The sequence below is a fragment of the Pygocentrus nattereri genome, chromosome 26 (genome assembly GCF_015220715.1).
Source record: "Pygocentrus nattereri isolate fPygNat1 chromosome 26, fPygNat1.pri, whole genome shotgun sequence".
In the NCBI taxonomy this organism is placed as follows: Eukaryota; Metazoa; Chordata; class Actinopteri; order Characiformes; family Serrasalmidae; genus Pygocentrus; species Pygocentrus nattereri.
Window position 1 is genome coordinate 12,701,310 of NC_051236.1, and position 24,421 is coordinate 12,725,730.

Here is a 24,421-nt window from a genome sequence, read left to right on the forward strand (position 1 = left end):
CAATTATAACGCCAAGATTTTTTGCTGCTGAGCCAGGGGTGGCTGGAAAGTCGGCGAGATTTAACACTAAATCTGGTAGCTTATTTCTTGCCAGTTTTGGACCCAGAAGGAGAACCTCAGTTTTGTTACTGTTTAGTAGGAGGAAGTTCTGTAATATCCAGCATTTCACATCTTTTACACAGTCCTCCATTTTCTTTAACCTGTATTTGTCATCAGGCATGGCTGATATGTACAGTTGCGTATCGTCTACGTAACAATGAAAGTTAATGCCATGGTTACTTATAACTGTGCCTAATAGTAACATGTATAGTGTAAATAATAATGATCCTAAAATAGAGCCTTGCAGAATTCCAAATCTTACTTTTGAATAATTGGAAGATAAATTGTTTACACTGACGAACTGATAACGTTCTGATAGGTAAGATCTGAACCATGATAGGGCCGTCCCTGTGACTCCAACCATGTTTTCTAACCTTTCAAGGAGAATATTGTGGTCTATTCTATCGAAAGCTGCACTAAGGTCAAGTATCACTAAGAGGGATATGTAGCCTTGATCAGAGGCAAGAAGAAGATCATTAGTTATCTTAACTAGAGCCGTCTCAGTGCTGTGATGTGGCCTGAATCCAGATTGGAATTTTTCATATATACGGTTCTTATGTAGATATGAACTACGTTGTTGGGCCACAGCTTTTTCTTAGATCTCGGATATAAATGGTAAGTTAGAAATAGGCCTGTAATTTGACAATATGCTAACATCAAGATTTGGTTTCTTGACCAGAGGTTTGATAACTGCTAGTTTAAAAGCTTTGGGTACATGGCCCAGGCTAATGGACGAGTTTACTGTAGTTAAAAGAGGGTTTATAATAACTGGCAGTACTTCTTTGAGTAATTTTGAGGGAATTGCATCGAGTATGCAGGTTGTACAGTTTGCAGAGGAGATAATCTTCTCTAGCTCCAGCTGTGGGAGTGGGTAAAAAATTTCCAGCCTTTTTTCTACAACTGTGTTTTGTTTTATATCAGCCAAGTCAGATGATGGCCAAGTTGGATTAAATACTGTGGGTTGAATTTGTTGTCTAATATTTTCAATTTTATTATTAAAGAAGTCCATAAAAACTTCACTAGTGAGAGTTGCCGGAATTTCTGGTTCAGTACCTGCCTGATTTTTTATGATTCGGGAAATCACACTAAACAGTTATATTTATTATTCTCAATCAGCGAGGCCAGATATGCTGAGCGAGCTTTAGTGAGAGCATTTCTATACTCTATAAGGCTGTATTTCCAGGCAGAGTGTACCACTTCCAGCTTGGTTTGTCGCCATTTCCGATCTAGCTTCTGAACTGTTTGTTTTAAGGTACGGGTTTTATCATTGTACTATGGGGTGAGTATTTTCTGCCTGATTCTTTTTATTTTAAGTGATGCCACATTTTCCAAAGTAGGTCGGAAGGTATTTTCTAAATAATCGGTTAGTAAATCTAGCTCCATTGGGTCTGATGTAGTGAACACTGGGGTTGATAGTTCTGGGAGGTTTTCTATAAATTTTATTATGGCTAAGTTGTAGCTCATACGAAATTAGGCAATGGTCAGCGATTGCTGAGGTTTGCAGTAGGATGTTAATCTTGTCTATGTTAAGACCTAGTGTCAAAACTAAATCTAACGTGTGACTACAGTAGTGTGTAGGCCCTGTTACATTTTGGGTAATACCAACAGCCTGAGACAGTGTCACTTTTAAATGGCCTGTAAATTCAATGATGACAATGACGAATTCAATGATGACTTTATTTGAAACAAAGCCATTGAAATGACAAGGGCTTCATTCCATTATTGAGAGAAACCTGGCACCAATCATTTTTAAGCTAGAGAGGAAAAATGAGTCTGAGTAGAGTAAATGCAGGGCACAAGCAAGCTGTAGATTTGATCCATTTCCTTGTCTTCTTTTATTGTTTGACTTCCTCTACTCTGTAATTTATAAAAAAAATGAAAATATGTAGATGTTATCACATGATCATAATGTATGTACATAAGGAAACATAACCTTCAGTGATGTTCCAGTTAAATGTTCTATTATCTTTATGTTCCACTGTAATGCAGACACACACCTCTGACTGTGAGCTGGGTGGAACACTCAGCCTTGCCCAGTGGGTTCTCTGCCACAACTCTGTATTCTCCTGTGTCCTTGGGCCCCACCATCAGGATGAGCATGGAACAGACACCACATGTGTTGGTGATGTAGTAGTTGGTGTTTGTGTTGAGGCTGACGTTGTTGCGGTACCAGGTGACGTGGGGTGTAGGGTCACCACTCACAGCACAGCTCATGTAGCACTCATAGCCCTTTGGAGCTGCATGTAGTTTCAGAGGGACAATAAACTTTGGGGCTGACCGGAAGTCCAGGATCTTTGGCTCTGGCAGGTTTACTACAAATTTCCCTGCGAAGAAGAAAAGCAGGATTTTGCTAAGTGCTGTGCTGGGTATATGACTTATGACATGATTTAAAAATAGTAATTTAGATTATCAGGAGAGACACAAAATGTGAGTATTCATTGTCTGTGCATTGGTCTGGTGTTGAAGTATGTGGAGTCTGTGAAGTATGTGGCTTTGGATTTTAAGCCTAGTGGTTGTCTGGCATGTTAAAAGGACAGGGCTCTAGTACACCTCTAGCACACCTATTAAACCTGGAAATGAACTGAGCAGGTAGATCATCAACCTGTGCAGGAATCCAGCCCTCCAGGCCCAGTGATCCCTTCCCCTGATATCATATACTAAATAAAAAGATAACATTTTTGCCCAAACCTTTCTTTTTGATAGTTCCCCACACTGGAGACTCAGATGGTTCAGAGAGCCCCATATCATTCTTAGCAAACACACGGAAGTTATACTCTCTCCCCTGCATGATGTTAACAGCAGTAAATTTATGGTTGAAGAGGTGGTCTGCTACTGTCCGCCAGGTACGCTTGACAGAGTCCCGCTTCAACACCATATAGTGGAGCCGGTCATCTCGTTTCTCATCAGGAGACGGAGTCCACATGAGAGTCACTGTGCCCTCCACATTCTGCACAAGTTGCACTGGACCTGGAGGCATGGGCTCATCTGGAAAAAATGAACCCACACAATTATTAGTAACAGTAATTTTTTGCTGTTAGTGTTACAGAGGTATATCTGTACAGCTATATCCATCTCAGAAAGGTTGTATCAAGCTGTGAAGAAGGAGTGTACTGTTCATAAATCTTTCAATGGAGTGATTTACATGCATTCTTTTTGAAATGCAACTTATATTTACAAAAGAAAGAGTTAGGAATTCTTCATTTTGTAAAACAAATTCAGACATGGGACAAATAAGAATATCACTAAAATTATCCTCATAAGTTTTTCACACTACTAGGACCAGTGTCTCACTAGAAACACATGGTTTTACTGAACCAGCTGAACCCATCCAAGATGACTTTAATTAGCTGTGTAGAGGTGGCTTAAATGAAATTAGTTATTACTGCATGCCTATTTACATTACCTGTAACTCTGATTTCAACATTGAAGGTGTCCTGACCCACCATATTCTTCACAACAATGGTGTAGATGCCGGTATCAGAGTGTTCAGATGATGGAATCAACAGCTGAGAACCTTTATCAGAATTCGTAATTGTTACATGTTTGGCCACAGGCACACCATCTTTTAGCCAAGTGATGTCTGGCAAAGGAGAAGCCTGTTGGTAAAAATGGAGTATTGATTATTTGAATAAATGTACTGTACAGGCTACATCATTAAAAATGTCCAGTCACCCTTTGAATAGTGCTCAAAATGTAGGTTCCTGGGAAGCTTCCAAATTACGCTACTGTTCAAAAGTAACTAAATTTCAGTAATCTGAAACCAAATCGGTTGCATAATGTATAAAATGATTATGATATATTAGCCAGTGAAATGTCCCAGGTTTTGAATAATAAGTAGGAAGCTATAAAAAAAAGTTTGCAAGGTGTCCAATATGAGTGAATAGACTGTAGATAATATTTGAATATGCACTGTATGTTATTATTGTTTGTAAAATAGCAAAAAATATTTCTATGAAAAATGATTCCAAACTTTTGCATGGTCATGTGTGTTTACACCTTAATGAGCTTTAAATAGGTTACCCTTTGTGAAGTGCAGTACCTCAAAGCGTATGTTAACCCGCACTGTGTTTCCAGCCTTCACAACAATGAAACTTTTCATCTTACGGTCAGTGAATTTCGGTTTTACTGCAAAGGCAAATGTCAAGTTGAGGGGCAGTTCTTGTAAATGAAGGAAAAACAACAATGAGCAAAGCTGCCCAATGATTTCTCTTACCAGGTGGAGGCATGGCAATGACGTAGTTATCAAACCCTCGTGGAAGTCCCTCTCCTCCCTCATTGGTGGCGATCACCCTCACCCAGTACGCAGCTAAAGCCTTCAAACCTACCACAGTGAAGGACGTCTGGACGACAGCGCTGACATTACAGCGGTTCCACTCCAGCTGGTCTGTGGGTCTGATTTCCACAAAGTAGCCTTTTGCTTCATCTTCCTCTCCGTTCATTGCTTTTGGTTTGGTCCAAGCCAGACACAGTGTGGTGTAACTAGAGTCAGTTACTTTGAGATCTTTGACCTTCCCAGGAGGCTCTACAGTCACAAAAGTAATCATAAAAGTCCTGTCTATTTTTCACAATTTTATCCTTATCATAAATGTAAGCGATCAGCCAAGATGTGTTTAGTTCCTAAAGTTTGCTTCTTTAGGTTTGCACTCGTGCTACAAGGCTAATGAAGGACGTAAGTGAAGTTTATATACCACCAATTCATTAGTAGTCTAGAGAGTCTAAATGTGCTCATGTGCTACAGACACTGTTTGACAGATCGTTTCTGTAAAAATGGAAGGAAAAATTGACTGTTATACCTAAACATGGTAGTAGCAACCATACTGAAGCCTGAATTGTGTCAATGTTTTTAGTCTTTTTGAGATTATTCAACAACACAGAGCAGTTTTAAGCAAGCTTCTGATGATTTAGGTATGCAGTTCACACTGTACTAGTTGGTGGGATATGAGCCTACATTACTTATTAGCCTTGTAGCTCATGTGCTAAAACTAAAGTTTGTCCAAACTTTCGACACCAAACAGACCCTGACTGACTGACCTTCCTTTAATTTCACTCTACTAAGTCTAACAAAGCATGCTGTTTGATCTCTCTTACTCTGAGGGTCTCTGGCGAACACACAGTCAGAGGGGCCACTTGGTTCTCCGGGACCGCATGTGTTGATCGCAACCACTCTGAATTCATACTCACCTCCCTCCATTACATCTTTCACTGCATACTTTTTCTCTAGGGACAATATGGGAATATAAGTAAATACAAAAATATCCAAATGATCAAAGACAAGCTGTACATGCAGCTATACACAAGAATAACATGCCCAATATAGGCCTGACACAAGATGCACAAGAACCTCTGATTGGTTCATCTGGAGGATTCACTTGACTCCACAGATTGCTGCCCTTCTTGCGTTTCTCCACATTGTAGCCTATAATACTGCCTCCTCCTGTATTTGAGGGTGTGAGCCATGAGAGATTAATGCAGTCCTTGAAGGCGCTGACCACCTTTGGACAAGCAGGCTGGCCAGGGAAGGCTAAACGAAAAACAGAGTCATGAGGCTGTTAGTATGATGACCTGATGCCACATCTGCCCTTTGCAGATAAGAAACCTTGATTCAATCTATTCGCCAGGTAACTGAACGCATTGGGCAGGCATTTTAGATGACAGGTATTGTGTTGAATTCCAGCGCCACTTCATGCACACACACAGCACAGAGGACACTAAATTATGTTTGCAATTTCTCTTGTTTCTACTCATAAACATATATATCTTTGGTTCAAAAAGTCAAGATTAACAACCATTTATAAAAGGAAACAACAAAAAGTCAAAGTTTAATCTGTACACTCCTAAAAAACCTCTTTAGTAAAGGCACTGCTTCTATATAGAACCATGAACACTCAAGGATCCATTTGCATGCTTAAAGGATTCGTTGAATCATGAAATGGTTCTTCAGATTGATAGAGAATGTGTTCAATGTGGTTCTGTACAGAACTTTCTGGAAAAGGGTGTTATATAGCACTGAAAAGGGTTCTTATTATAACATAAGAAGAAACCTTTTTGGTCCTATATAGAACCCTTTTCAAATAGAACCATATACAACATTTTCTCCATCAATCTGAAGAACTATTTTACAATGCAAAGAATCATTTAAGTATGCAAATGCCGCCTTGAGTGTTCAGGGGTCTATATAGAATCCAAGAACCCTTAAAGAACCATCTTTTTAAGAGTGTAGGGCCCATATGCCCTGAAAGCAACTCGTATTTTGACGAAACACAGGTTTGACCAAAGCGCTCAGCTACACAATGGAGTTTAAACTTTTGTTCATTTTTATAGTTCACAGTCAGTCAAACTGTATGTTAAACCACATCGACAAGGCTGTGTGACCTTATGCAGGTTTTATGTGATGAGTCTTGGGAATGTACTTCTGACTTCTAGTTTTTGTTATCAATGGTACCCTCAGGGCAAAACTAAACTAAGGAAGCAAATTGTGAACATTAAACATCTTGCTTATCAACTACATCTGAAATAAGGGGAAAAAATGTTTATTGCACTGTTTCTTTTATATAAGTGTAGATACAAAAAGGTGGTTTTAATGAAGTGGCCAGTTGGTGTATGTCTTTGATGGCATTTCATTCTGCTTGAACTGGAATAGGTTGAGGAGTATAACCCTGTACGTGATGTGTCTGGTTGAGGCTCATAAGAGAAGTGGAATGAAACCCCACCAATAGAGCTTATTAAAAGAAACATTTATCGAAAATTTACCCAGTGTGCCAGCTGCGATGTCATCAGTTTCCATCAAGCCACTTATGCCTTCTGAGTTCTTGGCCCTGATCCTGTAAGAGTACTTCCTGCCACGGTCTATGTCTGTATCTCTGTAGGTTGGCTGTCCAGGGATGTCTCCAATTTTAGTCCAGGTGTTACGCCCCAGCTGCTGGCGCTCCAGGTAGTAATTGGTCACAGGACACCCACCATCATCTTTTGGTGGCCTCCATTTAAACTCGATAGCAGACAATGAACTCTCCACCACTTCTACAGGCCCTTGCGGTGGAGCGGGTTTGTCTAGAAAATCACAAATGTAGAAATATTACACTATTAGTACAAAATACAGAAGACTTACCTTTTTATTTTCAGGGTCTTAACTATGTTCTACAAATCCAGTTCTAGACATACCGAGGACAATGAGTTTTGATGTTGCCTCTATGGCGGCAAATTCATTCTTGATTTTAATTTTGACTTCTCCAGTGTCTTTACGCTGGCACTTGGTGAGAAATAGCCGACTGTGAGTTGAGGAACTCTCTATCTTGGCATTGGGTCCATGTAAAAGCTCCTCTTCATCTTTGAACCACTGCACTTTCATTGGTTCTTTACCCGAGAATGGAAGCTTGAAAATAGCATTTTCACCAGCTTTTATAATGATAGGTTCTGAGAATTTACCCAAGGCATCTGCATTGATTTTTGGTGGATCTAAACAAGAACAGAGTTAAACACAATCAGTAACTGTAACCCAGGGTCCATATGTTATGGCATAGTGTGTTTGTTAAAGTTAAGCCTTGGCAAGCACACCTACATTCATATTAATATACACTTCATCTATATGATAACCTGACAAAAAATAAGTTCATAAAAACATAAGAATAGGTTTTTACCTTCAATGCGCAACATTGCCTCTGATTTACGTCCATCGGCTTCAAATTTATATGTGCCTGTATTTTCCTCCTTACAGTTCTTTATGATTAGTCTATGAGTGGCTCCATCTTTTACAATAGTAATGCCATCTATAGATTCCAGCTAAGATTCCAACACAGAACGTACACAGAAAATAGAAAACATGCAATATTAAGGATAATGTTTCTGTTATGACATTCCTGCAAGACATTTTACAAAAACGGACATTAAATTCTGTAAAGCGTGTCAAGTCAAAATACCAAAGGACATATGTTCATACGTATGTTAGCTTTATCTGGTCATTAAAACTCATCTGTTATCCTTTACCTTTTTACCATCTTTGTACCAAATTCCAACACAGTCCTTACTGCTAAGCTTACAGGTCAATTCTGCAGACTCTCCAATATTGGCAGTGGAGTCTGATAATCCACTGAGAAAGTGGACTCCAGGTTCTGGACAAAAATGTAGAGGAAATATGAAAACATGTTTAATTCTTGTAATCCAAAATTTTAGACAGCAAAAGTAATATACCATATAAAGTAATATATCACTAATATATAACATAATATATTTATATGTATTTTTAATACAAAAAAGCGCATATTGCATTATTCTACGCTGTATTTAAAGCATGTGCATGAGCCAAAGTAGTGTTGATCAGCTAACAGCATGTTCAGCCAACGAAAAATCACTCTGCAGCAGGGTGTGCCCGCCCAGTGTCCATGATAGCACATTCTGCAGTAGTTTGTCCGTAGGTGAATTCCTATCACCCTCCTAGTTCCCTGCAAAGTGTACTGCATAGAGTATTCAGACATTTTAAGGTGATTCCAAACCATAGGGAGTAAAAAGTTCTATTGTAAGGGAACTTCAAACTGTACAGGGAGTAGTAATCAACAGTTTCATTTCAAAGGACACTGCAGGAAAGTCTCCCTATCAGCCACTGCATATCTCTTGTTTGATTATGACACTGCATTATGTTCAGAGTCTAATGAATGTCATTAATATATCTTGATGATTCATATGTTTGACAAAAAGAACTGAGCTCATTTTAAAATGTCCTTATTCAATTAGTGACCTAAAGGGGAGGTAATGATTGATATTGAGCTAAATAGCCTAATCATGTCAACCTTTCACTGCATGTTAGCTGTCTAAATACACTATATTGCCAAAAGTATTCACTCACCCATCCAAATCCTTCAATTCAGGTGTTGCAATCACTTCCATGGCCACAGGTGTACAAAACCAAGCACCTAGGCCTGCAGACTGCTTCTACAAACATTTGTGAAAGAATGGGTCGGTCTCAGGAGCTCAGTGAATTCCTGCATGATACTGTGATAGGATGCTACATATGCAAAGTTCAGTCATGAAATTTCCTCACTACTAAATATTCCACAGTCAATTGTCAGCGCTATTATAACAAAGTGGACGCAATTGGGATCAACAGTAACTCAGCCACAAAGCGGTCGGCCACGTAAAATGACAGGGCCAGCGGATGCTGAGGCGCATAGTGCGCAGAGGTCACCAACTTTCTGCAGTCAATCACTACAAACCTCCAAACTTCATGTAGCGTTCAGATTAGCTCAAGAACAGCATAGAGAACTTTATGGAATGGGTTTCCATGGCTGAGCAGCTACATCCAAGCCTTACATCACCAAGCGCAATGCAAAGCGTGGAATGCAGTGGTGTAAAGCGCTGCCACTGGACTCTAGAGCAGTGGAGACATGTTCTCTGGAGTGACGAATCCTGATTCTCCGTCTGGTAATCTGATGGATGAGTCTGGGTTTGGTGGTTGCCAGGAGAACGGTACTTGTCTGACTGCATTGTACCAAGTGTAAAGTTTGGTGGAGGGGGGATTATGGTGTGGGGTTGCTATTCAGGAGTTGGGCTCGGCCCCTTAGTTCCAGTGAAAGGAACTCTTAATGCTTCAGCAGACCAAGAGATTTTGGACAATTACATGCTCCCAACTTTGTGGGAACAGTTTGGGGATGGTCCCTTCCTGTTCCAACATGACTGCACACCAGTGCACAAAGAAATGTTCCTTAAAGACATGGATGAGCGAGTCTGATGTGGAAGAACTTGACTGGCCTGCACAGAGCTGCACAACACCTTTGGGATGAATTATAGTGGAGACTGTGAGCCAGGCCTTCTCTTCCAACATCGGTGTCTGACCTCACAAATGCTCTTCTGGAAGAATGGTAAAAAAATTCCCATAAAGACACTCCTTACCCTTGTGGAAAGCGTTCTCAGAAGAGTTTCAGCTGTTCTAGCTGCAAAGGGTGGGTCGACATCATATTAAACCCTATGGATTAAGAATGGGATCTGAGTGTGAAGGCAGATGAGTGAATACTTTTGGAAATATAGTGTATATGAAAACTTATCTAAATCGGCCCTAGACATTTTTACCTTTCTAGTAAATCCCATTATATATGAGCAAGATAATTTAGTGAAATAGCATTTTGTCCATGATCAAAGGTTTGTTTGATAGTTGTAATGCAAAATTCCATTAAGCTTTAGGAGACTTCACACATATCTGTTTGTATAAATTTCACCAAACGGCTATACCACTTAATTTATAAACCAATTCCATTTTTTAAATATATATTTTCCAGGCTGTTGTTTTTAAAATACATGTTCCCTTTTCCAGGTTAACATTTGTTAACAAATGTACTCTTTCTTCTTGTTTGAGTAAATAAAGTGATTAATTTGTAATGATAAATCAAAAGTACTGTTGATGACAACATACAGAATTTAAGGGTTTTTGTTCTTTCAGCTTTAGCACTAGATTCAAGAATTTATTGGTTGATTAAAAAGCTCATTTGGTGTTTTTCAGTGATGGAAAACAAGTGGAAGTAAATCTGGGCTATTTCCACCCCGGGTTGTTTGAATTTACTCTTCCAAATCAGCTCTGTTGTGTTATATACGAACAACAGCATTGAACACACCTGTTATAGTGTCAGGGACCAGTGGGCCATCTCTGATGCGCTTCTTATGCTTAGCATCTCCTGTCCCAGCACCACCTGACCCGTCTCCACTTGTTCCTGCTCCACCTCTTCCATCTCCTCCCAAACCATCTTTTCCTGACTCATTTGCTGCTAATCCTCCTTTCCCTGTTCCGTCACTTGCTGATACACCTTTTCCTAAGCCATCTTTTCTGGAACCATCTCCCGCTCCTCCTTTTCCTAAACCATCTTTTCCTAATCCATCTCTTCCTGAACCATCTCCATCTCCTTCTCCAGTCCGCCTACTTCTGTCTTCACTGATTCCATCTCCTCCAAACCCATCTCTTAAACTAGATCCACCAGCCAAAGCAGCGTCCTTTTTAGCTTGGCCCCTTCTGGTTGCCTCATCTCTTTCCTTCTGCAGCCTGGCCTGTTCTTCAGCCACGCTGTTAGCATCATCCACACCACTCTGGCCTTTCCCACGGGCATTTGGATCATCTAGGTATGGAGAAAAATATTAAGAATAGAGAATATGAAGATGGAATATTGGAGATTACATATTTAATGTAAAATTACATATTACATATTTACATATAAAAACCCACCTTTAACATTCAGGGAGGCTTTGCTTAACTTAATGCCAGCGATGGCTGTGTAGATGCCCTTGTCTTCTGGTTGGCAGTTCTTCACTACTAATCTGTGAGTGAGCATGTCCTCTGACACTGTGATGTTATATTTATCACCAGCCTCAACAGAGGCATCGTTTGCACACCATGTGATTTTTGTCACAGGACCAGATAAGACACACTCAAATGTAGCATCCTGTCCTTCAATGACCTTAACGTCTTTCAACATGCCATCAAATTCCACATCAGGAACTGAGGAAAGAAATTATTGATCTAAGTTGACCGAACTAATATAGTCCAAAATATATGCAGTTGGAACTTGGTGTAATTAAAGAAATCAGAAATGTGTCTTTAGCATGTTGATACAAGTGACGTCTTACTTTCAAGACCAGTTGAGAAGATGTTGACATCGTCAACATCCACCTGATATAAGCCAGCATCCTCTGGACCAACATTATTGACGCTGAATGTATATTTATCACCAGCTTTCTTCATATTGTGTTTGGAAGACTTATCAGTGCCATCACCATAGTCAAGCATTTCACCATCCTGCAGAAGCATCAAGATATTAGGTATTAAGCACCTAAACAGACTGATTTTGAATAGTTTCTGCATCACTGTCGATACTTTGTGCAGTGAAGACTCTACTGAACATCACCTTGTAGAGAAAAACTTTGCTGTTGGGATCCTTGACCTTCATGTCAATTTCAAATTCAGCGTTTCCACTTGTTTTCACCTCAATTTGTTTCAGGTTTTCAACATTTTCAACAACCTGTGAAGACATGATAATAGGTGGGATACAATAAGCCAGCTCAGGAACTTAAACGCTATGTCAATCTAAACTGATCCATGCACAGAAAAGTAGGCCATATTAGAGCTGCTGAAAACAGAGACATATTCCGAAGCATATTCCGATACCTTTGCTTGTTCTTCTTCTTGTTCCTTCTTCATACTGTTAAGTTTCTTCAACATCCAGCGATAATTAGTGATTCCAAATTCACGACAGATTCGCTCGTAGTCCTTCTTCTGGGCACTCAGCAACACCTCCCAGAACTTTGGGTCAATCTCTCCCTCTTTCTTCGGTTTTTCTTTCCTCTTCTTCACAATTCTAAATTAAAAGTCACAAAAAGCCAAACAAACATTTCAAAAGCATCTTTACAACAAACAAAGCTCGGTTTTTGATCTTTTGAGAGGGGATTTTCATTACGGAGACAATATTCATCTACATAGCAAAAAAATGAACCCCTAAAAGGAACAGATGTTATACTGTACACAGTTTTCTTCAGCATCTTTCTGAAGTCTTCAGGGTCATTCTGTGCACCTGGAATATAAAAGGAGAAAACTAATAAACACATGAACAAATATATCTGTGACCTACCAGATTGTTTAATTACTGATTAGAATATATATTTGTAATCTGATAACATTTCAGACTGAATGGAATGTTTGGTGTAGTTTGTTGACAGCTACACTACGTATGATTTGGGGATTTGGAGACCTCTCTGGTGATAATGTGGAATTGCATGGAGAGCATTTTGTGTTGTGGGTGTCCTTGGTGTAGAATGTGTCTTATAGGGATTTAACTGAATTATCTACTATCTACATGGTTCTAAAATCTCTGTGAACTCCGACCTGATGCAGCAGACAATTAAATCGTTTTTTCAGGCTTTACAAGTTGACTCACAGCCGCACACTCACACCATATCTTAGCGTTTTTTCTCTGGACTCAGTAATGTTATTTCTTTCAATGTTAACAAAAAAAACTAAATCATAGATAGTGCAGCTTTAACGTAATTACGGTATTAAATCTCAGTCCAAGAAAATTCCAAATTGTGCATTTTCTCTTTTGTTTGGTTTTTGCAATATGGGAGGAGGTTTTATACACAGAGCAGGTTTTACTCCAGAATGAATGACACTAGAAGAAAAGCAAATGAGGCTCCCGCACACATAACGTGTCATCATATTGTTTTCAGATTAGATTTCGTTCTATAAGACTTTCTATGCAACAATGTCCTTCCCTCTCATTCACATTCGTTCTCAGTCTTACATCAACGTTGTGGTTCAATAACATACATACCAGGCTTCTTCTTCTTGAATCCAACTGAAAAAGAGAGTGATAACAGTAAGTTTGAAAGACAAGCTAGGAGATTTTTATCACTGACATGAGTGTAATTTATTTCTTACCCTCGATAACGTTCAGCGTAGCTGTAGAAACGGCTCTTCCAAATGGATTTGTAGCAAAGCATTTGTATGTGTCTGCATGGTCTACAGTCACATTTAGGACCTTTTGTGAGGAAAGAAAGAAAGAAAGAAAGAAAGAAAGAAAGAAAGAAAGAAAGAGAAAAACAGAGATTAATAGAAAGAAAGAAAAACAGATTAATAGAAAGAAAGAAAGAAAAACAGAGATTAATATAAATAAAGAAAGAAAAACAGATTAATATAAAGAAAGAAAAACAGAGATTAATAGAAAGAAAGATTGAGATCAATAGAAATTACTTTTTCCGTTATTTTTTGTTGTTTGTTTATTTTAATAATTGCTTGTTTGTTATTAATGATAAAATAAAGGGAACTCAAATGTTCTTTGTGGGTATTTTTAATCACAATATTATCTAATAATGTGCACTTTACACACATATAAACTGATTCATCCCACCGAGGAACAGAGGAGTACAGCGAGAAAATGATCATAAAGGATAAAAAAATAAAGCCATTAAAGGCAGAATAATTCAATTGTGGCTGTAATGCCTCCGCAGTCCACCAGGGGGCAGCAGCGCACTGCGGGAAACACCAGTGTAGCTCATTTTTATACCTGCAGTTTTAAAAGAGCGTGGGCGTGAGAGCCGTGCCGCTGCAGCAGAGACTGACAGCACCCTAAATGAGTCTAACTCAGGACATTTTCAGTAGAAACCGACTGCAGTGATATGCTGAAGATTCAGTTTATTTCATACAATAGTGACATGCGAAGGGAAACTCAATGTGATGTACTAAAAATTCATGCCACTTTTACGTCAGTACAACTCCACATTTCGCACTGCTGAGACTCATAAATACTCAGGCTGATGTTTCAAACCAAAAGAACTAAAGAAGTGGACCTGGCCGAATAACGCGCCCTTTTTACAGCGAACTCGAACACACTGGGGGTGATGAGTCCAGCTGTCAACCACTGGAACTTCATAAAGTGGTGAAGAGGAAACCGGGAGTGACTCGTTTTTTGGATGATTACCTCTGGACGAGCCAAGTGAAGTATTGTTCTTTTGCGCACGCGGGTCGGTTTGAAAGCGTGATCTGTTCAGACTGATGTCGCATACAGGTCACATTTAAACGATAGTGTGAACAGCCAAACAAAAAATCGGATTTGGTGAGAAAATCAGATTTGGGCCACTTTTACCTGCTGTGAAACGTCGCCTTAGCGCCACTGGCCAAGACTCGACTACCAGACGTGTTGGAGTCGAAGAATCGATTCTTTTGGAATCGACTCCCCAACACTGATACGCGACAAAACCTGCAGCTATTACAAGCCAGTAAGTTTGGCCACGTGATAATAAGTTATGTTGCTTGTGCACTCGATGTTGCCGTTTTTAGGTGAATATTCTTCAGATGTCTCGGCCTGCCGGTGTGCACACCTTCATAATAAACAGTGTGTGTATGGAGGGCTTCACAAGCTGTTTAGACCACTAATACACATCATCATTTACTTCAGCAACTTACGTCCTGTGTTTACTCACAGCGTACGTTACACCAAAGTCTCGCCAAAATAATCACTTTTGGTACTGTAATGACAGTTTTATGTGACGAACGACGTTTTCAGCCCAAACAACACAGATGACATTTCACCAACAGCTGCACTCAATCAAGTGCAGGCGACGAATGTTAATTTACTTCCCCTGTCAGTTTCTATTTTTATAAAGGTTATAAAGCTGAATACTAACGCGATAAGATTACTTTGGGTCTTAACTCTGTAAGCAGTGTGTCTTTAGCTCTACCACCGTCTCAGTCCGTCAGGAACCGCTAACACTGGCGTCGTAGGTTAGCTGGCTAGCTTAGCTATGTAAAATAACGTTAGCTAGCTAGCCTAGCTGTCTGCTTACGCTAGCTGTGTTTAGCTAAGCTTTCATCAGATTTAGGTTGAAAACGATTCCCAGCGCCGTGTTGGAAAGGCTTCTTGTTGTTTGAAATCTTTTGGAACATCTTGAAGGGTGGAAAAAATTAAATAGCACATTAGCCAAAAGCATAGCTACAGCCTAGACAACTGCTATCTGAAATGTTGACGTTAGCTAGTCACATAAGTCCGAAATCTTGCTCTCTATACTAGCTAACTAACCTAGCTAGCAGTGTATAACAACGTTCCATTTTGCAACATTATTTGAAATTTCAGCGTTAATTTCACTCCACATTTAACTAGCTAGTTCACTGTTGAAGACCTAAGTTATATTCACTGCATATTTTGATATATGGATGATGTGTGCAGCAGCTTTCACTCAAATTTTATAAACAAATGAAAATCAGTGTCATTTTACATTTTACTTAATGTCTTTCTTGAGATCACACATTCTTAGTCTTAGAAGAAATAAAACTCTGATCTGTAGTTCGAGTTCTTCCTCATAAACACTTCTTAGGGGAAAGGGGAGCTTAACATAAGCGTTTCAGTGAAAGACGTTCTGTCGCTTTCCAAGACATAATACTTCCAACACTAGTAGCAAAACATTCCCACTGAACATTATTACAGGAAACCTGTTGGTGTAGCGTGTTGGTGAAGTATAAACTTGTGACAAAACCATTGGGGAGTCGGTCATTAAAGTACTTAGTTGACATCTCTTGTAACTACATGATTTACTTTTAATCATTTACTTTCAGCTTTGTGTAAACAACTTATTTACAACTTAATCAATAATGGCAGTTCATAGGGTTGTCGTGCGTTTGACTTGACAGGCGTCACACAGATATCCGTAGGTTTTTTAAGAAGCAGTGTTTCTGAATGTAGTGTCTGTAAAGTCATTTGGTTGTTCGATGCTTGGCTGCCTAGTTAGTTGAGGATATAGCCCATGATAAATAGTGAATAGTCTGCGAGTTAACAAGCGAACCACCTGATTGCAACTGCAGTTAGCAGAAACTAGTGAAACTTTGTGGTAAATATTTTAGGTCTGTGTGTCGCTGCATTTAATGTTATCTACTGTGTCTTTGTCATTTCACAGAGATGCTTCTCACTGGAAATCCCCAGCAGAGTGACTGGTAAGATGGAAGTTTCTTGCTATGTGTCCTAATGGGGGCCTGACTTTCAGTCATACTGATTCAGTCATTGATATGCATGAAGACATTGCTGTGGAAATACAGTGCCTTCAAAACTTTTAAAGATCCCTTTCATTTTTATGTGCATTTTGCCATATCTTGTCCCTGCCACTATTTACTAGGATAAAATCACGGATCAGACTCCGCCAGGGCCACTTCACACTACTTACAAGATCTGATCACAGACAAAATTATACATGAAGGGCCTCGTTCACCAATTTCTTCCTAAGGTTTTTCTTAAAGTTGTTCTTGAGGATGAGGAAGGCCCTAAAAAGAAGTCTGCATCAGATTCATACATAACGTGTTCTTAAATCTCAGAATTATTTGCACCTTTGTGCTCTTGAGTGTGTGTAGATTCTGTTGTTACCTGAGAACAAATCCTAAATTAGAAAACGTTGGTGAATATCGTGAAACTGAGTTTTAAGAGGAAATTTCTTTTTAAGAACGGTTCGTGAATGCCAACCATTTTTTTGTATTAAAAGCGAGAAATGTATGTTTTACCTCTAAAATATATTCTCCAGTCTTTTCATCATATCGTGTCTTATATTTCTCAGGGTCAGAAGTTTCTCCTTTGTTGCGTGCCCAAGTTACAGTGGGTGCTGGTTCTCCTGTCACTACTGCTTTAAAGAAGGCCTTCTTACCTGCAATCAGATAGGACAGATCATATTATAAGCTTGCTCAGACAACTGGAGTTTTATGCAATACAAGCACATTTCTGATTTCACAGCTAAAATGATTTTGCCCATGCCTGTTCAGTTTTGTGCGAGGGTGACAGAAGGTTCAAAAAGCCTTTTTAAGCTCATGTCAGTCGTTAATCAGGTGTGTTGGGAGCAGGGACGTCATTAAACGTGCAATGCAGATGTATTTGAGGGTCAGGACTGGGCAAATGGTAGACTGGAACATAATAACACTGATTTACAAACTTCAAAGCTTCATGTTGAATATTTTTCATGTTTATCTGTGAGGAATTCCTTTAAGTTTAAACTTAAAAAATCTCTTTCATCACAAGCTTGCATATAACTTTGTTTTCTGTGTTTTAATTGGATGGCGTAATTATACAATCCGTTATATTCTCAGACATGAAACAGTATGTGTGCTTTTTTCATAGTTTTCATAGTTTTGTCTGAATTTTCAGCACTGCCATAATTTTATAGTAATACAGCTGTGTGTACTAAGAGGAACTGGAGTCCCTTCCTCTTTACCTATTATGAGCCACAGGCTTCAGAAAAATACAGTGACATTTGTTAGGCCTACCCCTAATGACTACTTCCATCATTGTATAATCGTAGACTTTTAATTAGATAATCAAACCGTTATGCCCTCTGCTGTTTTCTCTCACTGTGCACTCATCACACAAGCAGCATGTTTTAAAACCTCTGCCTGTGTGTAATGTTTTACAGTCTGTCAAAATGAGTATATGTATCATGGGAATATTATAGCATAGTATTGACTTTGTGGACGAAGCTACAGCCCTACTGCTCATAAAAATGTGGCTGTTCAGATATCATGTGCTTCAAAATAGCGGGATGATTCACCAGGAAAGAAAACTTAAAGTAAAGTTAATATTAAACAGCAGGTGTAGTCTGTCTCCTGTAGAAAATGGATGGATCATGAATTTAGTTTGTGCTCTTATTTCTAAGGACACTAATTATGATTGTTCGTGATTGTTAAACTCCATTTAGTCATTTTTGAAGTTTTATTGTACATAATTTTATAAATACTTATAAAATTGCAAGTAAAAGATGCATACTTATATTTCAAGGCAAAGGAAATGTTCCAACAATAATCACTTACATAGATGATCAAGGCTGACAAAGTAAGTATTTTGGGGATGAGCATTGACAGGCCACTGGAAAGCTTATTAGTGCTGTTTTGAAATGGTGCCAAATTGTTTTAAATGAATCACCCCTGAAATTTGGAACAAAATAATGAGGTATATCTGATTACTAGGAACACTATTAACAACAACAACAACAAAAGTAATTTCAAATGACATTAATTTCTTGGTTAAAATAATAAATGCATAAATTTAAACACTTGTAAGTATGTTATTGGCGCAACAGCCTGTTTGCACATTATGTCTGTGTAAACTACTGGTACTTAGAACAGCTTCTGTCTGATTTAAATCAGGTATGAACAGTTGTATGTAAAAGTGTGGGCACCCACGGTCAAATTACGTGTTGTTTTTTTGAAAATAGTGTAAATAATTACACTACAGAGAACACACTTCTGCACACTTTAATAGGCATTAACTATTTGCTGAATTTAAAATATTGGGGAAAAAATTAAGCGTAAAATGTGAACTGTGCAAAAGTAATGATACATTTTCACTTAATTTTTTTTTCTAGTACACTAAGTTCAGCTAATACATAGAAATTATGCACTAAAATACAGAAAAATTAAGGATGTGTTAACTCAAGCAAAACGTGTAAGTGGAGTGCAGCTGTTCAAACCTTTGCAAATGACAGCATAACCTTAAAACAAGTTTACATAAATGTCAATAAACTTCCTGAATTAAATAAATGAAAAGTCTAATTAGAGAAAATGAATCGTTTCTATTATTGTATCATACTGCAGAACCTTTTCTGCATCATGCCAACAAAAAAAAAAACATTGAGTACCTTCCTGGGCGGTCATGGCGGTAGGTTTTCTGGTGAAATCTGGGGTAGTTTTTCCAGGTGGAAGGTTCTCTACATACTGTGTGATCATAACACCTGGCACCCTGGATCTCTTTTTGATTGCCACTGGTAAAGAAGATTTGGGGAAGATTTGTAATAGGAGGCAGCATAAGCACTGTAAACCACTGCAACAGCTACAGTTTATCTAGAACTATCAAAGCAGTAATTATATTTCATTACGTCATTCAAAAAATGCCTTATAAGTACCAAAAATATACGTGACATCAGAATCATAGTGATTTCAAGCTTTTGCAACAGTAACTTCATTAAGCCACCAGAGAGCAGCACTTCCTGTCCACAGGAACAGGTCAGAAGGGAGTAACCCATAGGATTTCAGTACTGTGTGTGTGTGTGTGTGTGTGTGTGTGTGTGTGTGTGTGTGTGTGTGTGTGTATATATATGTGTATAGGAGAGGAGTGATTTGAATTACTGTGACATGTCATGTCATTGCTTCAGTAGTCTTTTTACACTTAGTAACTGCTTCGTTTTGATGTCTGTAAAACCGTAATGGAGCACTCAAATGTCTAAACTAGTAATACAGTAATTAACAAAATGTAGTGAGTTGCATTAACTAAATTTTTTAAAATATTCCTCCTAAAACAAACAAATGGGAGTTTCTCCTACCTGCACCAGGTGGCAAGTCGTCTTCCCCTGAAAGTGTGGCATGGTGCACATGAATAGAGACAATAAAGACAGAACTCAAATGTTCCAATAGAGACAACGCAAAGCTAAACAAAGACAGTTCAAGGCACTCACTGTTACAAAAAAAAAAAAAAACAACAGTGCAAATAACACAAAGGGGACAGTCTATGAACTTGTTTTGTCTGTTATGTATGTATTTTTTGTTATGTGTGTAATAAATGTATATATTATATGTGTGGCTGACTAAACCACATTAAAAGAAGAGAAATGTAAATCAGATTAAAATAAAAGTAAAAAAGTAGTAGAAAAAAGAAATAAATAAAATGAAAAAATGAAATAGAAAAATAAGTAAATCAGTAAAAGAAAAAAATGGTAGAGTCTGTGGAAGTGGCAATACTGGCAAATTTTGCAGTAATAGTGTGCTGCATTTGTGAAGATAATACAGGCTTAGTATACACTGATGTGCCAAAAGTCATGGGACAGGAACTTATCGTGTAGGACTCCCTCAGACCCGACGAATTGGAGCAATTCGACATGGCATTGATTCTACAAGTCTGTTAAATCATGCCATCTGGATAGCCACTCACAGCTCGGTGGTATTTGTAGGTGCAGGATCTCGGGTGTGAATAGACCTCTCCACCACTTTCCATAAATGCTTGATTGTGCTCATGTCGGGCGGACATGCAGGTCACTTCATTCGTCAGAACTCTCCAGAATGCATCCTGAACCAATACTGGACAACTTAGGCCTCATGGCATGGTGCATTACCCTGCTAGAATATCCAGTCATTCTGGGTGGTACATGAAGTCCATGAAGGGCTGCAAATGATCACCAAGCAGTGAAACATTATGACTGGTTTAAGTGGACCAGGGGACTCCAGTATGGAACCACCATCAGCCTGCGCAGTGCCTTGTTCTCAACTGGGGTCCCAGGCTTCATGGGATTTGCGTCACATACAAACCCTACTATCAACCCAAAACAATTGGCCCTGTGGCTCATCAGTCCATGCCACACGTTGCCCATCCGCTAAGGACCATTTAGCAACCTCACAAGCCCAGGTGAGGTGTTTTGGCTGGTGTCATGGTGTTGTGGTGTATCCCATGGGCTGACATGCGGGATATGCATATGAGGCCTCCTGCATTGAATGTGAATGTGTTTTTGGCTAGAGTCATTTGTCTGTTCTAGCCAGATGCTGCCAGTCATGATATTAAGCATCTGTGATGTATTCCCAGTGCACACATGACACTGTGGATTGAGAAATGTTAAATACCCACACAACTTCAGAAATGGAATGTCCCATCAGTCTGGCATCTGCTATCATGCCTCGATCAAACTCCAATAATTCACCAGTCCAATGTTCACCCTCACTCACAAGATAACTTCACAACTTATGCAGGTGTGGCCATTTAAGGTCACCCCTGAGGTAGCAACACTTCATAATCAATTTCCATACTGCTAGCACATGACTTTTGGCACGTCCGTGTAGTTTCTTATTAAGAGCTAGTGTCTCTTACAAAGCTTTGCTGCCTGTTGCTACTCTGGAATAAGTAAAAAATAATACCTAGTCTATTTCTATTTGGTCTGGTCATTTACTGATCAGCTGGTAGGTTTAATACTGTCAACATTGCATATGCATTTTAATCACTATGCACACAAGCACACAGACAAGATGGGAAAAAAAGTTGCTTCTAAAAAATAAAAGCATATTGCAACAACAACAACATGCCACCACAAAAATAGAAGTAAACTAAGTTTCCAAAGCTGCTGGAATTCACTTCTTGCTGAGTCATGTTTGACGTTGGAAATAAGAACAGTTATAGTAATGTGATTATTGAAAAAAGAAAATGAAAAGCAAAGAGTCCTCTTCAGTTCTTCGCAGATTTCAATATGGCTGACTTGTCATATTTAGCTCAAAAAGCTGCCTAGTTCTGTTCCTCTTGACTGTCCTCCGTCATAGATCTCCATCCTACCCATCTAAACACTTGAACACTGCATGCATGTCACCAACTTAACAACGTTTTCATGGACATCTCAGTAATGATGCTGTATTCCAAAGCCTTTCTTTCCCACTTGCATATTCAGGTTCTGACACTCAATTATGCTTTTCAGAGGTTTCGGGCATTCATGTCTGAACTATCTTGACGGAAATGAGGGCCAATAAGAAGGCTGACTTACCCTGCCCTGTGGTGTCTCTTCCTGCAGACATCCTGAATTCCTACTTTAATTCCACAATTCAGCGAGGTGTTTTGGCTCTGAAGTAAAAAAGTGGGTTTAGATGAAATGCATTTTGGTAATATTGAACAGTGCTCAGGTTATACTGACCAGCCAGTTCATTAGGTGCACCTCTCTTGTGCCTACACTCACTGGCCTGGCCATTTTATTAGACACACCTACCATCCATCAGTAGAAAATGTCCATCAATTTAAAATGATCACCACGTGGTATTTGTGTGGTGGACTATTCTCAATAAAATGGTGACATTGGCATAGTAGTTGCATGTAAGTGTGCTGATATGTTTGTGCCAGGCACAACAGAATTGCTTAGGTCTTTTTATATCTGGCCAGCAATGGTCTTGTGCGCTGATGAAAGGCCAGAGAATGACTAACACAAATGATATCTGGTCAGCAGTGGTCCTGTGGTGGTCTCATTTTATTGATATATGGGGTAAAATCTGGCAGAAAATTGTTTAGCAAACAAATATACAGTCATTATACTTCCACAGCACAGTTATATGTGCTGTAGACGTTCCTGATAAAATGGCCAAGGCAGGTAAACTGGCAGCTCCGCATCTGTTTGGTTAAACTGTTGTATTGAAGTTAAAATGAATAAAATGTTTTCTAGTATTTTTTATTAGTTATTATTTCAAAACATTTTATGTAGATGTAATTTCAAAACATAGATGCTCTCCTCCCAGGAAGCCTGTGTGTGAGGGCAAGAAATATGAAACTCCATCTGATGGTCATATTTCTTCAGCAGCCACATAGACACCGCGATCTGCTTCCTCAAGATAATAAAACGAAGGCAATCTGTCGTCAGCAGGAATCTGATGTTGATATACTTTTAATCTTATATGCCTGTCATGCTTTGTTCTGTGTGTTTTCTTCCAGTACCTGAAACATTGATGTGTGAACTCCCAAAATAATAGTAATAGCTACTCCTTAATTAGCAAGAAATGGCTTCTGTGACCTCCAAAAAATGAACCAATAAAGATATTTTAAGAATTTGATTTGATACAAGTTACATATGGAGTAATACAAGACTGATAATAAAGCCTTTAATGGCATTCTGAAGTTCACAGGATCCTTTGCAATGCGTTTGCACGCTGCATGAGGTAGCTATTTATCCTCTGCTTTTGATAGGTCACATACCTCATAAAACCATTAGAGATGTACTGGGAGAGCAGTCACACGTCTTCTGTAGAATCAGTTTTATTTTTAAATAAATTAGTACTTCAGCAAATAAAATGACCAGGACCAAAGATCACTTGCACTAAAACGGCTTCTGATCATGAGAAAACTATGTGAGTATGTGATTATTCATTGGTGTATATGTGTATGTATTTAATTAATTGTATAATTACATGGCCCTGGAAACTACATAACTGACACTATGTAAATATCAGTTGCAAACAAAATCTGTCCAACTGTGGATATGCGATTTTTTTTTCCCAGTGAAGATGTGTGTGCAGTTGGATGCTTTTCTTGTTCTTGTTGTAGCTTAATAGGCTGTCACATCAAAGGAAAAACAAAGAAATTAATCTGTCTTTAAAACTTGCTCCGCAATTAAATGTGGTTTTAGAAATTTGCCAGTGACAAATAACTTTACTTTCAGTTCCTTTTGACACCAGTCAGAAAAAAAATCAGTAGAGAAAGTTAGTTTTGTCACTCAAAGCTGTCATGTCAGAATCCTAAATGCAATGTTTTCTTTGATAAAAGAAATCATGACCTCTATAATATCTCATGTGCTATAAAAAGGTCAGATCATCTCTAAATTGTAAGGTGTAAGTGCCCACTGTGAGCCAGCTCACCAGTGACCTCACGTTGAGTTAAAAAAAAAGTTTTTAGTTTACATTTAAGTGTGTAAATGATGTATTGTGTAAAATCTATAGCTGCCAGTGATTTGTGTCTGTGCATCATTCACACTGTTCTTAATCTGCTTAACATTATCCTTGATATTTCAAGGTAACTTCATGTATCATGCACTCTCAGTATTCCCACTATATCCCATGTTTAGACACATGCCTGAATGAAATGATCAAATGTAAGAAAGTTGTGATGAATTTATCCGAGTGGCAAAGAAAAGATTAAAAGACTCACCTTGAAATCCTGTTACCTTTTGTAAACGTTTTCGGACTCCAGAATTGTAGTGCAAGTCCTCCTTGCACAGCAATACAATTTTGGTGGGCCACATGGAAACCTTATAGGAGGTGAGGTTTATAAGCTGCCACATTTATGGTTTTTATTTGGTTGAGGCTTACGTTAGGGAGGAGGTCCTGCAC

General features: G+C 38.8%; 1 protein-coding gene across 1 annotated transcript; it reads right to left on the minus strand.

Annotated features, from left to right (window-relative positions):
• Positions 1-1,762: 1,762 nt before the first annotated feature.
• On the minus strand, positions 1,763-24,323 carry LOC108427572 (immunoglobulin-like and fibronectin type III domain-containing protein 1). Its single transcript, XM_037534822.1, has 25 exons — positions 24,240-24,323; positions 22,099-22,175; positions 19,906-19,932; positions 19,225-19,347; positions 17,105-17,244; positions 13,502-13,601; positions 13,395-13,418; positions 12,590-12,638; positions 12,236-12,425; positions 11,976-12,089; positions 11,698-11,866; positions 11,297-11,569; positions 10,695-11,189; positions 8,080-8,204; positions 7,734-7,875; positions 7,258-7,551; positions 6,850-7,146; positions 5,441-5,620; positions 5,188-5,316; positions 4,313-4,621; positions 4,139-4,224; positions 3,503-3,695; positions 2,788-3,084; positions 2,097-2,423; positions 1,763-1,956 (listed from the first exon to the last, which is right to left on the minus strand). The coding sequence occupies exons 2-25, from the start codon at positions 22,127-22,129 to the stop codon at positions 1,952-1,954; spliced, it is 4,119 nt and encodes a 1,372-aa protein (XP_037390719.1). The 5' UTR covers positions 22,130-22,175; positions 24,240-24,323; the 3' UTR covers positions 1,763-1,951.
• Between the last annotated feature and the right edge of the window lie 98 nt (positions 24,324-24,421).